The sequence below is a fragment of the Vombatus ursinus genome, unplaced genomic scaffold (assembly GCF_900497805.2).
Source record: "Vombatus ursinus unplaced genomic scaffold, bare-nosed wombat genome assembly UNPS02014810.1, whole genome shotgun sequence".
NCBI classification, from domain to species: Eukaryota; Metazoa; Chordata; class Mammalia; order Diprotodontia; family Vombatidae; genus Vombatus; species Vombatus ursinus.
In genome coordinates, this window is record NW_020954588.1 from 32,782,837 (window position 1) to 32,795,764 (window position 12,928).

The following is a 12,928-nucleotide window of genomic DNA, read 5'->3' on the forward strand; positions in this document are numbered from 1 at the left end:
ATACCCCTGGGAGAGGAAATACATTGACTGGAATTCATAGTAATATATAAGGACTGATAGATCCCTTCCTGAGCACAGTATAGGTAGGGATAAGAGAGAGAAGACAAATAACTCAAGTAGGGTAAGGGGAAAAAAGGATATAGAAAAGAGGGTCATAGGGGTAGCAAGATGGTGCAGTGCTTAGAGCAGCCCTGGAGTCAGGAGGACCTGAATTCAAACCTGGACTCAGACACTTACTAGCTGTGTGACTCTGGGCAGTCACTTAACTCCTTATGCCTCCTAAAAAAAAAGAAAAGAAAAGAGGGTCTAGGCAAGGCTGGGAGAGGAGGCAAAAAAAGGTAAAGTAGGTAAACTACTTTGTAGTTTTACCGAAGATGAGAGTTAACTCTCATTCAGTTCTCCCAAGAAATAAATGTAACATGACCAACTGAGATTATTGATACAGTTTATGTCTACCGAGTGGAACCAGGCCATATTTATAAACAGGCAGCACAGCTCAGTGGATAAAGAGCTGGCCTTAGGGACAGGAAGATCTGAGTTCAAGGCCTGCCTCTGATGTATATTAGTCTTGTGACCCTGGGTAAATCATTGAACTTTAATGTCCATAGGCAACTGTCTGAGACTTTAAGTTGCGGAACATATGCAGGCCTGAAGGAGAAGAAATTCCTCATCAAGAATCCTCTATACTGATGAAGTCAAAGATCTAGTTCAAGAAAGAATGAAACAACTAAGAAAATAGAAAGGAAAGGTGGAGTATGTTGTCCTGGGGTAGGGTGAATAATCAATCAATGAGAAAATCCATTTAAAGAGCTAACAGGAGTATGAGCATTTGGAGTCATCTGAGAGGAACCTTCCCCTCCTCATCTTCCATGGAGAGTATGGTCACACTTACTGACACTTTGTACAGTGCCATGGGGATATAGCAGGTGTGGGAGGAATGGACACTTCTCCCTTTTATTGTCTAGGAGTAGTTAAGGACAACTTGATACTGAAGCTTATGGCATGTAAAAGCATGAGCTTGCATACAGCCTCATGTGGACTCTCCAAGCCCCAAAGATGGTAGCAGCTGGAACATCAATATAGTTCTTGAAGAAATATGTAATGGGATAAGATACATATTCAACTATACAGGCTGAGATGGTAGTTCATAGGCAATCAGCTGATGTTCTTGAGCACTAATGTTGTACTGTGTGGGTGGAAGGGAAGGGTAGAGATCTTTAATTTATTTAGTATAATCACAGAATCTGGCCTACCAGTGAGAAGAGGAAATTTCTTGGGCAGTTCTAGCCTTGCACATTGACTAGGGAATGGCCTCAAGTTTGAGATTCCCCAAGTTAGAGAGTTTAGGTACTGGACCTTCTAGAAGAAGAAGAGGATCACCCACATGGTTCTTGAAAGACACATAGTCTTGTGGAAAGATAAGGACTGCCCATATGGCCCCTGCAGCTGAAGGACTCAAGCCACATCATGGGGAATGGAAGATGAGATTAGAACCTTTGGAGACAATTATGAATCATCAAATAAGTCAGTTCAAATATATTACACTGATGAGTCTACTGCCAATATTCAATAATTTGGGCTGATTTTTTTTTCTCATATTTTTCTCCCTCTACCTCTCACCCTTCATGACTATGAATAGGGTATAGTATATTACAAAGAAGGGATTTTTTAAAAGAAGCAAAGACTTTTACTCTACAGATTTTGACTTTTTTATTTCATTACCCAAGTAATATACAAAGTAAAATCAAGGTGGCTGAGTCATGTAGTAAGGTTGAAGAAAAACCTCTGGGAACTTCATGTGCTCCACTGGTACTTTTTGTTGTGAATAAAAAATGAGAAAGTTTTCCAGCAGGTTGGGTGGACTCCCAGTCCATATGTGAGGGACATGCACAGACAGGCGTGTGATGGCAAGCATGGATGGGTTATGATTAGCATCATGGGAGCAGCAACATGGCAGTTTCACTGGATCATCTAAGTATACCTTTTCCTTAGTTGTGGTATATAATTGTGTCTTACCCTTCTCTATGTCCACATTATCTTGAAACATTTTATTGTAAGGTATGACTTGGTAAGTGCCCAAACAGGGTTAACAAGAAAATAAAAATATTGATTCCCGAAACAGCAAACATTCTTATAAGCTGAGAATGTGTTATTACCCTTCATTTGTAGTTAATATTTTATCCCATAATGGATTGTTTTGTCCAGGCTCAACCCAGAGGAAAATAATAATTTTGGTACGAGCTCTAAGGAAAGCATAACATTAAAGAAAAAGACATACAAATTCTGCCACGGTGGACTGATACCGAAGTCATCAAGTGAGTACTTATCATTAGCATATCCTTCTCATCATTAGAAACCCATCAATCAGGTAACAAGCCTTTATTAAGTGCTATTATGTACCAGGTACTGGGCAATGCTAGAGATTGATCATGTTATGAAGTGCCAGTGGATTTACTGATGATTAGAAAAGAACTGCAAAAAAGTAAGTCAAAACAAAGGTCATCTTCCCGTACTGAGTTATTTTCTCTAGGGACTGAGATGGGAACTGGTTTATGGTTCACATCACAGTCTATAATAATGTGATTTCTCCCACTGTCAATCTTCTCTCTGCTGATGACTGAGGGAAATTTCACTCCCAGAGAAATCAGTTGTTGTGTGAAGAATTCAGCCTGAGCTATAAAAAGATCCACCATGATTCGATAACATTCAATAGAGATTTGTATAGAATGACATCTTGAATTAAGCCTTTGTTTATTTCCTTTCCTCCATGCTCTATCATATGAAGTAGAAGGCTCAATTTCTCTCTTTTTTTGTCCAAGTCATTTTTATGGGCATAATTAAAATGGATTTTCATCTCTTTGTGCACATATTCAATACAATAGAACTGCCTTGGTGAACATTTCAGCCAAACTAAAGAGCTCTTCCGAGCTCAGACCTTTCCGCTTTCTATTTTGAAGAAGGCTTATTTCTCTAGCTTTTAAGGGGACTACACAAAGAACTCTATTTTTTAATAATAGAAAAGAAGTTGGAGATTTTCCAATGTGGCAGAATCCTTGTTTCTATGCAAAAATGACTAAGGAATAAAAAATAAAAATAAAAACGAATGGAGAATGTTAGGTGCCTTGCGGTCCCTTTGAATAAAAAAAGGACCACTGATTCAATTGGCCCAGCTGTGTTTACAGAGTTTGTCGAGCACTGCAGCTGCTAGAGCTGAGGAAGGCTAGATTGGAAAAGTTCACTTGGCTGGAAAAATCACTTGATTCTGGGGACTTAATGATTTTTAAAAATCCTGTTGTTCTGAAGGTGTATTTAGGTCATTGAATATTGGAACCCTGGAGGAGGTGGCAGAGGTGAACAAACCTGATTTCCTTGTCAACCCAGAGAAATACTTCAGGGAAAAGCCAGAGGAGGGATGCCCTAAAAACCTAAAGATCGCCTCACTTGCAGAAAGTAAGTTTCCCATTCTTATATTTTTGTTCGTCTCTCCAGGATGCCCTCCTTATTAAAAAAAAAGGAAGAGAAAGAAAAGGAAGAAAACAATTGACTCTTTGCAATGTGGGTTAAGGTGAAATGGGATGTGAAGTCAAATGCTAAGACAGCTCAGGCTGCTGATGCATGCTTTCTGAAAGGTTAGCCAAGGGCCTATTGAACCATGCTGAGTTTTGAGGCAGAAATATTTTATTTGACAACTTTTCAGAAGTCAGGACACTCTGAACATTTCTTACTGTGATTCTGCCATTGATAAGCCATCTTCTCCCAAATTGCCTTAATTAATTTTCAAATCCTAGTGGACCAGAGAAGAAGGAATGCTGAAAGAGAAAGTTACTGACTGGTTTCTGGTGCTCTGATCTCGTTCTCATATCAGATGCTATTTCTAGAAGATACTGAAGAGAATTATTTTGAAGCATTGTTCTCTTACTAGTAGAGATACATGATGATAGGATAAGAAAACTCAATTTAGAAAATAGAAGCATTCTTTTGAACATTCTGACAAAAAGGGAGTCTGAAAGGGTGTGTTGACTTTTCTAAGAATTCAAAGTTCTTTTTCTTTCTCCTACATATGGGACTCTAGTTGAGTTTCAAAAGAGGGAGATAATAGTTGCTATCTAAGAGTGGAAAGCAAAGATCAGAGGTGTCAAACTGGTGGCCAGCCAAACCCCTGAGTGAGGCCAGATTAAAATGTGATTGGGAAATGTTTAACAAAATGAATAAATAACTTGGATAATATTAACATGTGGTTTTCTAAGTCTATATATCTCCTGCAAGGAAGATATTTCTTCCTCTTTAATTTTTTTAAATTTGAATTTAAATACAAAAAAATGAAGAAAAGAACATTTCCATGTACATAGCACAACATAAAGAGGATTCAATATAAAACCATGAATTTCCACTTTATACTGTTTACTTAAAAAAAAACATGTAATAAATACTACACAGCATTTTAAAAGCTATCCTGCTCTTCTGTGCTTCCTTCTAAGTTTTCTTTTGTTCTCTGCTATGCATTTTATTTTTTTTTCCTCTCTCTCTCCCCACCATGCCCTGGAGAAGGCTACCATTACATGAATATGTGTATGTATGCATAAATCTGAATTTATGCATTTTGTTATTATTTTTTCTAGCTCAGCAAATTTTTTTTTTGGTAATTTAATCGGGGTGACATTGAACAAATAGATAAGTTTAGGTAAAATGGTTATTTTTATTATATTGGCTCTGCCTACCCATGAACAATTAAGATTTCTCCAATTATTTAAATCTGACTTTATTTGTATAAAAAGTGTTTTATAGTTATGTTCATGTATTTAATTCCTGGGTTGTTTTGATAAGTATACTCCCAGGTATTTTATACTGTTTACAGTTATTTCAAATAGGGTATCTCTTACTATCTCTTCTTACAGGGTTTTGTTGGTGATATATGGAAATGCTGGTGATTTATGTGGGTTTATTTCATATCTTGCTACTTTACTAAAATTATTAATTGTTTTTCCGCTAACTTTTCAGTTGAATCTTTAGCATTTCCAAGTATATATCCTATTGTCTGTAAAAAAGAGATAGTTTTATTACATCATTGCCCATTCTGATTCTTTCAATTTTTTTTGTTCTCTTATCGCTATTGCTAACATTGCTAATGAAATATTGAATAATGTTGGTGATAATGGGCATCCTTGTTTCACTCCTGATCTTATTGAGAAGGTTTCTAGCTTATCTCCATTACAAATCATGCTTCCTGATGGTTTTAGGTAGATACTTCTTATCATTTTAAGAAAATATCCATTTATACCTATGCTTTTGAGTGTTTTTAATAGGAATGAGTGTTATATTTTATCTAAAGCTTTTGCTGCATCTATTGATATAATCATATGTTTTTGTTACTTTTGTTACTAACATAATCAATTATGTTAATAATTTTCCTTATGTTAAGCCATATTTATTCCCTGCATTCCTGGTAAAATTCCACTTGGACACAATATATCATCTTTGTAGTAAAGTGTTATAGTTCCCTAGCTAGTATTTTATTTAAGATTTTTGTATCCATATTTATTAATAAAATTGGTCTATATATTTCATTCTCTGTTTTTGTTATTCCTGATTTAGGTATCAGCACCATCTTTGTTTCATAAAACGAGTTCTGTAGGACTCCTTTGCCTATTGTTCCAAACAATTGATTTAATATTGGAATTAGTTGATCTTTAAATGTTTGGTAGAGTTCACTTGTAAATCCATCTGGTCTTGATGGTTTTTTTTTTCCCTTAGGAAACTCATTTATGGGCTGTGCAATTTTTTCTAAAATAGGTTTATTTTGATATTCTATTTCTTCTTTTGTTAATCCAGGCAGTTTACACTTTTGTAAATATTCTTCCATTTCATTTAAATTGTTAAATTTATTGGCATATAATTAGGCAAAATAACTTTATAATTGTTTTGATCTCATCTTCATTACTTCAATACTTCATTACTCATACATCATTACTTTATTTACCCTTTTCATTTTTAATACTAGTGATTTGGTTTTCTTCTCTCTTTTTAAAAATCATATTAATAAAACCAATTCCTAGTTTCATTTATTAATTCAATGTTTTTTTACACTCAATTTTATTAATCTTACCTTTAATTTTTAAGATTTCCAATTAGGTGTTTAATTGGGGATTTTTATTTTTTCTTTTTCTAGTGTTTTTTTTAGTTGCATACCCAATTGATTGGTCTGTTCTTTCTCTATTTTATTGATATGATCATTTAGAGATATAAATTTTCCTCTGATTATTGCTTTTGCTTCATCCCATAAGTTTTGGTATGTTTTCTCCTTATTGTCATTCTCTTTAATGAAATTATTGTTAGTTTCTATGATTTGTTCTTTAACCCATTCATTCTTTAAGATTAGGGTTAGTCTCCAATTAGTTTTTAATTTGGGTTTCCATGGTCTCTTATTGACTATATATCTGAAAAGGATGCAACTAATATTTCTGCTTTTCTGCATTAAAGTATAAAGATTTTTATGACCTAATATATGGTCAATTTTTGTAACGGTACCATGTGCCCCTGAGAAAAATATGTATTCCTTTCAGTTGTTTTTATCTCATGTAGATTACTAGGCTGATCAATTTGGAGTTACTGAAAATCTTATTGAGAGTGTCCAGCCATATTCAGGGCCTTGGTGAAAAACAATGTTGTCTGCCACCTGGAGTATCTGGAGGACCTCACCACCTATAAGGAATCCTTCCATTTAAATTCTGTGTGTACCTCCTCCATGACAGTGGTGAACACTTTGGCAGGCAGATGTCTCCTTGTTTTATGCCTCATCTAATATTGATAATTAGAATATCATTGAACAATGTTACATTTATCAAAATGTGACCTTCTTTATCTGTTGCATTTATCAAAAAATATCTCACTTGTTCTTGTCATTTGCATGGGAGATTCCATATTAAAGAAGAGCTTTTATATGTATTCTGCTTTTACTGGGTCTAATTCTTTTTTATTGGGGCTGGATGTTATGATGGGAAAAGAATACTAAACTGAGCCAGACAAGCTGGGTTTAAATTCCATTTATTAGTTGTATAACAATGAGTAAATTATTTAACTTCCAAGAGATTGTTTCTTCATTTGCAAAATGTATCTAATGCTTCTTGAGCTTCCTACCTCATAGAATTGTGTGGTGAGTGTGTTTAAAACCTTAAAGCACCATGAAAGTGAACTATTATTGTTAGTCAACCAACAATGAATACAGAGGGATCTTGCATTCTCTATATTTTTTCAATCAATTTAATTTTTCTATGGAGATATGATCTACCAAAGAAAATAATCCATGAAATCTTGGCTCTCCTTTTCTCCTATTTCCATCAAGATTTCTCTGCATATATGGAGAAGTCATTTTTGTTTTAAAAATGCTATGGAAATGAGAAAGTAGGTTTATGCACTGGCAGTCACTTCTGTCTTCTCAATAACCTCCTTGGGGGTAATAATATCAACCATTATTCTTCTCATTACTTTGAAAAATTTTGAAAACAAATCCCTCAATGCTTTTAAAAGCATTGCCTTCCCAAATTTCTTCTTTGAATACTTGATCAGGTCAAACTATTCTCAATTTAATTCTCTTAAATATCATTTATGTTTTCTCATAGAGTTCTGGAATGATTGCATTGTTAGAATTTAGATGTGGTGGTTCTACTGCCATTGTTGACAAGAATTTATTAAAAATACTGACAAGTCTTTTGCATTGTTGATATATACATTGTATACTTCTGGTTTCTTCTATAAATGCGCTAGGCATGATTTGATGAGTTGTATGTCAAGCTTCTGAAGGACTCTTTTTTTTCTCCACTAATTTTTTCTTACGTTTTATGAAATGATACTGCTTATAGTCATACATCATCCTAACCTGTAATGTTTGGAAAATAAGCTGGTACTCTATTGTATTGTCTTTGACTACCTTACTGCTCCAATTGGTAAGGAGATCAAGCAAGTGCAGCTTGAGGTGGCTTTTGGGTTCTTTCTCTAAGCGCTGTTGCCATGGTTTTGTTCAAGTTAAACTTCCCTAAAATGGATGATACTCAGAGTCAATGTCTTCACTTTTATTCATTTTTTTTTGTTTTTCATTGCCAACAGCTTATTTAAATAGGTCGTTTGATGTAATTGTAACTGCTGTCATTTTTATCCTAATTTGCTGTTGAATTTGACACCTTCTGTAGCTAGTTATTGGTCTAAATGCATACAAACAGCTGACTCTAGAGAAGTCAACAATCATTTATTAAGCACCTACTATATACCAGTCAAGGTGCTAAGTGCCTGGGACACAAAGAAAGGCAAAAACATTGACTCTGAAATGCTTTCCACCTCAGAAATCACTCTTTTTTCTTCATTAAATATACATATAGCCATTTTTTATAAATTAATGGTATTCATTGCTTTCCAACTCTCTTTTTGAATAAAGTATTCATGTTATGTAGGCATATATCTTTTTAGTAGCACAGAACCTTTTTTGTCTTTTAATCCTTAATGTTGAACAATATTTTCCAACATAATCTATCATCCTTGCCTGTGCCTGCTTTCCCACTGAAGCTACTACATTATACCTTAGTATAATATCATTTGTCATTCTCTATATAACTCAGTGTCCAAGCACCTCAAGCTCTGGATTTTTAAAGACAGTTCAGTTTTCCTTCTCCTTCTACTACTTCCCTCCCTGATCCCCACCCCCATTACGCTTTTTGGGCTCAAGATACCTGCACTCAGAGGTAGTTGTTAGATATCTCATAATGTAGGTAAAATATAGGTTACGTATTAATGTCCACATATGTGGGTAAAAGGCTCCTCAGATTCTATACAAACATCAAAGTAGCAATGCATGATGGGTGTGGCATAGCCTTTATTCCACCCAATGGGAAATGTAAAACCCTATTAAGGACTCACAGTAGACCATGAATAGCCAATATAATTCCTGTTATTTCTTCAGCGTGTCCCCTATTTCTCAAGGGCCTGTGTAGTCCTCCAGATTTTTCCTAGCACCTCCACAAGCTTTGGAATTCCTCCAGAAGTAAAATAAACTTTGAGTTTCTAGTGAGTCAACTCTTAAAATTCTAGTGAGTATCTTTGTCACCTCCAGGAGGTTTTCAGGCTTATAAAACTATCCTGAGTTCTTTGGCTACCCCTCAATGGGAAACACATTTGGGGTTGCCAGACAGACCATTCATTCCCAACCAGATCTATATGTTTCAGTAATTCACACTAGTAATAGGAGAGAATAAAGTCCAGTTTTTTCACTCCTCCATATTACGGTCTAAATTTCCTTACTATTCTTCCTCTTTGGGGACCATATGAATCATTCTCTTCTCCCAAAGATGCTGGCTCTGTCCAAGAGCTTCCCTTCTTTTGCTAGAAGGCTAATCTACAAATGCTAGAGAGACAACCATAAGGCTAGTAGTACCTAGGAATTTCCCCCTCTGGAAGGCTAGGGCTTAGGAATCTTACCACTTAGTTATATGCCTCCCCTTTCCATAAGTGCCATAGCTCAAGCTGTGAAAGCATGAGTGAATGAGAAGCATTTATTAATCACTTACTACATGCCAAGCACCTAGTTCAGTACTGGGTATTCAAATACAAAAATGAGAAGTCCCTTTCTTCAATGAACTAACATTGTAATGGACACATAGACTGGAGAGGTCAGGGATGGGAAATCTGATCTGGGAAGTCACAGTGATGGCGCATAGAACAGGAGGGAAGTCAATTGACGTGCCTTTTCCATAGGTATTAGTAGTGTTGATATCAATATAGTTCCCTATGTAAGAAGTAGTAGTCATACTAGTGTTTCTCCAAGGCCAGAGCCAGAAACTACAGGTGAAGGCAGTCAAGCCACACAATGAGAGCATATGCAACTGTCATGTCCCTATATCCCAAGGTTGCCACTTGTAGCTGTGGGTTGGGATGGGACTCCTTCCTTCCCAGGGTCTATGTTAACTATTAGCTCTGCTGAGTGCTGGTTTGTTTTCCTAAAAGGAAAAGAGGAAAAAAAGCTAAAAAGGCTGATTCTATGACTGATCCAACCCACAAAAGTGGGTGTCTTCTCTCCACGACAATTTAGCACAATCAATTCATACCCAATAATAGAGACCGATCTTTTATGAGAAGTGAAAGGTCATGCCCATATACTGCACAGTAAGATAAAGACTCACTTCCCTATAAATTGAGCAGAGAACTCCTATCAACCCTCTTTATCTAATCTATACTTACCTCCTTTAAGAGACCTTTCCAGATTTTTTCTTTCTTAATGCCTCCCCCACCTCCCATTACTGTGTATTTATTTTGTACATATTCTGAATGGATTTATCTGTGAACTCCTGTAAGCTCCTTATAAAATGTATGCTTCCTTGGGGCATGGATTCTCTCCCTTTTCTATTTGTATCCCAAACACCTACCATATAATAGCCTGGCATATATTAGACCTTAATAAATGCTTGTTCATCACTGTTCTCCAAGAGAGGCTGCCATTCTCTTCATAATGGTCTTTTTGTATATGTTCATCATGAGAACTGCAAGACAAGGTTCCCAAATGGTCTGTGGTGAGCTGGTATTTCCTATTGCTTTTGGACACACAGTGAAACCAGTCCTTTTATTTGCCTCATAATCTGGGAGCCATCCTTCTATTTAGCGGTAACTTCTCTTTGTCTTCTTGTTTCCTTTATTGTGAGAATGTCAATATTGATGTGGTTTCGGTTCCTTTAGGAGTATATAACTATGTTTGAATGGACAAAAATCTCACATTCAAAGTGCCTGAGAATTAAATGAATGCTTATTAATGGTCTGAAGACTGATCATAACATTTTCAGCAACCCTTCTCCCCTGACTCAATCAATGCCAGTAGCTTCGTGCTTCCTCTAGGATCAAATATAAATACTCTATTTGTCTTGTAAAGCCCATCGTAACCTGGCCCGTTTGCACTTTTCTAATCTCCTTGCACCATATATCCTACCACATACTCTATCATCCAGGGCCACTGGCCTCCTTGTTGTTCCTCATGTGAGACGCTCCCACTCTGCGCATTTTCCTTTGCTGTTCCTCATACCTGAAATTCTCTCCCTCCTTATCTCTGTCTCCTAGCTTCTCTGACTTCCTTCAGGCCCCATAGACTTCTTCAAGAAGTCTGTCCCCATCCCTCTTCATGTTAGTGACTTCCCTTTAAGATTATGCCAATTAATCTCATATGTGCACGTGTCATGATATATACACCCATACATATATCATGATATATGTATACACATGTAGACATACATATGTATATATGTGTGAATACATATACATACATGTATATATGTAATATTCCACCATCTTCATAACATGGATATCCCTATACTCTCAATACCCGGACAGCTGAGGGAGCACTGAGCCTGATTTTAGGCTTAAGCTCATACCCTTTGACCCCACAATACCTCATTACTTTGCTGTTGTTTAGTCATTTTTCAGTTGTGTCTGAGTCTTCACTGACCTTATTTGGGGTTTTCCTGGCAAAGATGCTGGAGTGGCTTGCCATTTCCTTCTTCAGATCATTTACAGATGAGGAAACTCAGGCAAATAGGGTTAAATGACTCACCCAGGGCCACACAGCTAGTAAGTTTCGGAGGCTGGATTTGAACTCAGGAAGTGAATCTTCTTGACTCTAGGCCAGGCACTTTATGGCTATGGTGCTACCTAGCTGCCCCTATATATACCTCATTCTTATATATTCTTTATAGATAATATGGCTTCAGAAATGTCAATTTTTAGAACTGCAGGCTGAGCCCACTGCTTTATGAGAAGCGACAGATTAGGAAAATAAGATAATGATCCAAGCAAAAGCTGGCAAGCAAGGGTAACAACAAGGGTCAAGAAAGCTCTGAAGTAATCACAATGGTATTTCTATTTCTATTTATTATTTATTAACATTGATTATACTATGAGATTTTCAAAGTGCTTTATGAACATTGTCTCATTTCATCCTCCCAAAAACTCTTTATGCTATTATTATCCTCCTCTTATAGACAAGAGATCTAAGGATCAGAGAGATACAAAGAGACTTAGCTAAAGCCCCATAGTCAGTGTATGAGGCAACCAAGGTGTTCTTTACTCTGTGTGTGAGATTCTGGTCACTATGTCACATTGCCTCTCCAGTCCACATGCAGCAACAAGTCTCAATCGAGTCAGCAGTCAGGAACCAGCAAAGCGCATCTGAGGCAGATAAGGGATGAGAGCAGCACACATGATACCCTCAGCCAGAGGGCCTGTGTTGGTCCATAAACTTTTCATTCTGTACAAATTGACTGCATTCCATTCCATAAATATTTACTAAGTACCTACTATGTGTGAGGATTGTTCTAATCTCCAGAGATGCACAGACAAAAATAACCACTAAAACACTGGAGGAATCTCTTCCCAGAAGGGGGTCAATTAAAGCCAAAGGGGTGATCCTCAGCAGCAAAGCAATTTGTTATGCCCAGCAGGATTACAGAGGTTGCTACATTTCAATTACTTGCAGTTTAGGGTAAATCCTGGCACAACTTTCTTAAAGAATTTCATCTCTTGGATTTCCTTCATATTGAATAATACGAGCCCATCCATACCCACCCCTACATGGCACAGAGAAGTGAAATGTTTGGGTAAGATCACTGAGATAGTGAGCAGAAGATGCATCTTCAAATCCTGGGCTCTTTCCACTATGTTTAGGTTGCCAAGATTGTTTTGACTATCAGAATTTTAAATAATTCCTTTTCATTTGTAAGAATCCAATCAAGAAGGTAAGCCACCTAAATTTGAACTACTGCCCAGCAGAGTGGGCACATTCTTGTTGGACAAACTATTGGGAAGAATTTCCAAGAAGGAATATTCTCAAGAGAAGGGTTTTCTAGGGATAGATATAACATCGATAAAAGCAGGACTGGGATGGAAATGAGCAGTTGGACATTTC

The 12,928-nt window shown here is 36.5% G+C and overlaps 1 protein-coding gene across 1 annotated transcript in view; it reads left to right on the forward strand.

Moving 5' to 3' along the window:
• Positions 1-12,928, forward strand: part of WDR49 (WD repeat domain 49) — a 136,621-nt gene that overhangs the window by 116,874 nt on the left and 6,819 nt on the right. The window contains exons 15-16 of the mRNA XM_027875780.1: positions 2,206-2,315; positions 3,304-3,450. Of these exons, the coding sequence (XP_027731581.1) occupies positions 2,206-2,315; positions 3,304-3,450 (257 nt within the window). The remainder of the gene's footprint in view (positions 1-2,205; positions 2,316-3,303; positions 3,451-12,928) is intronic.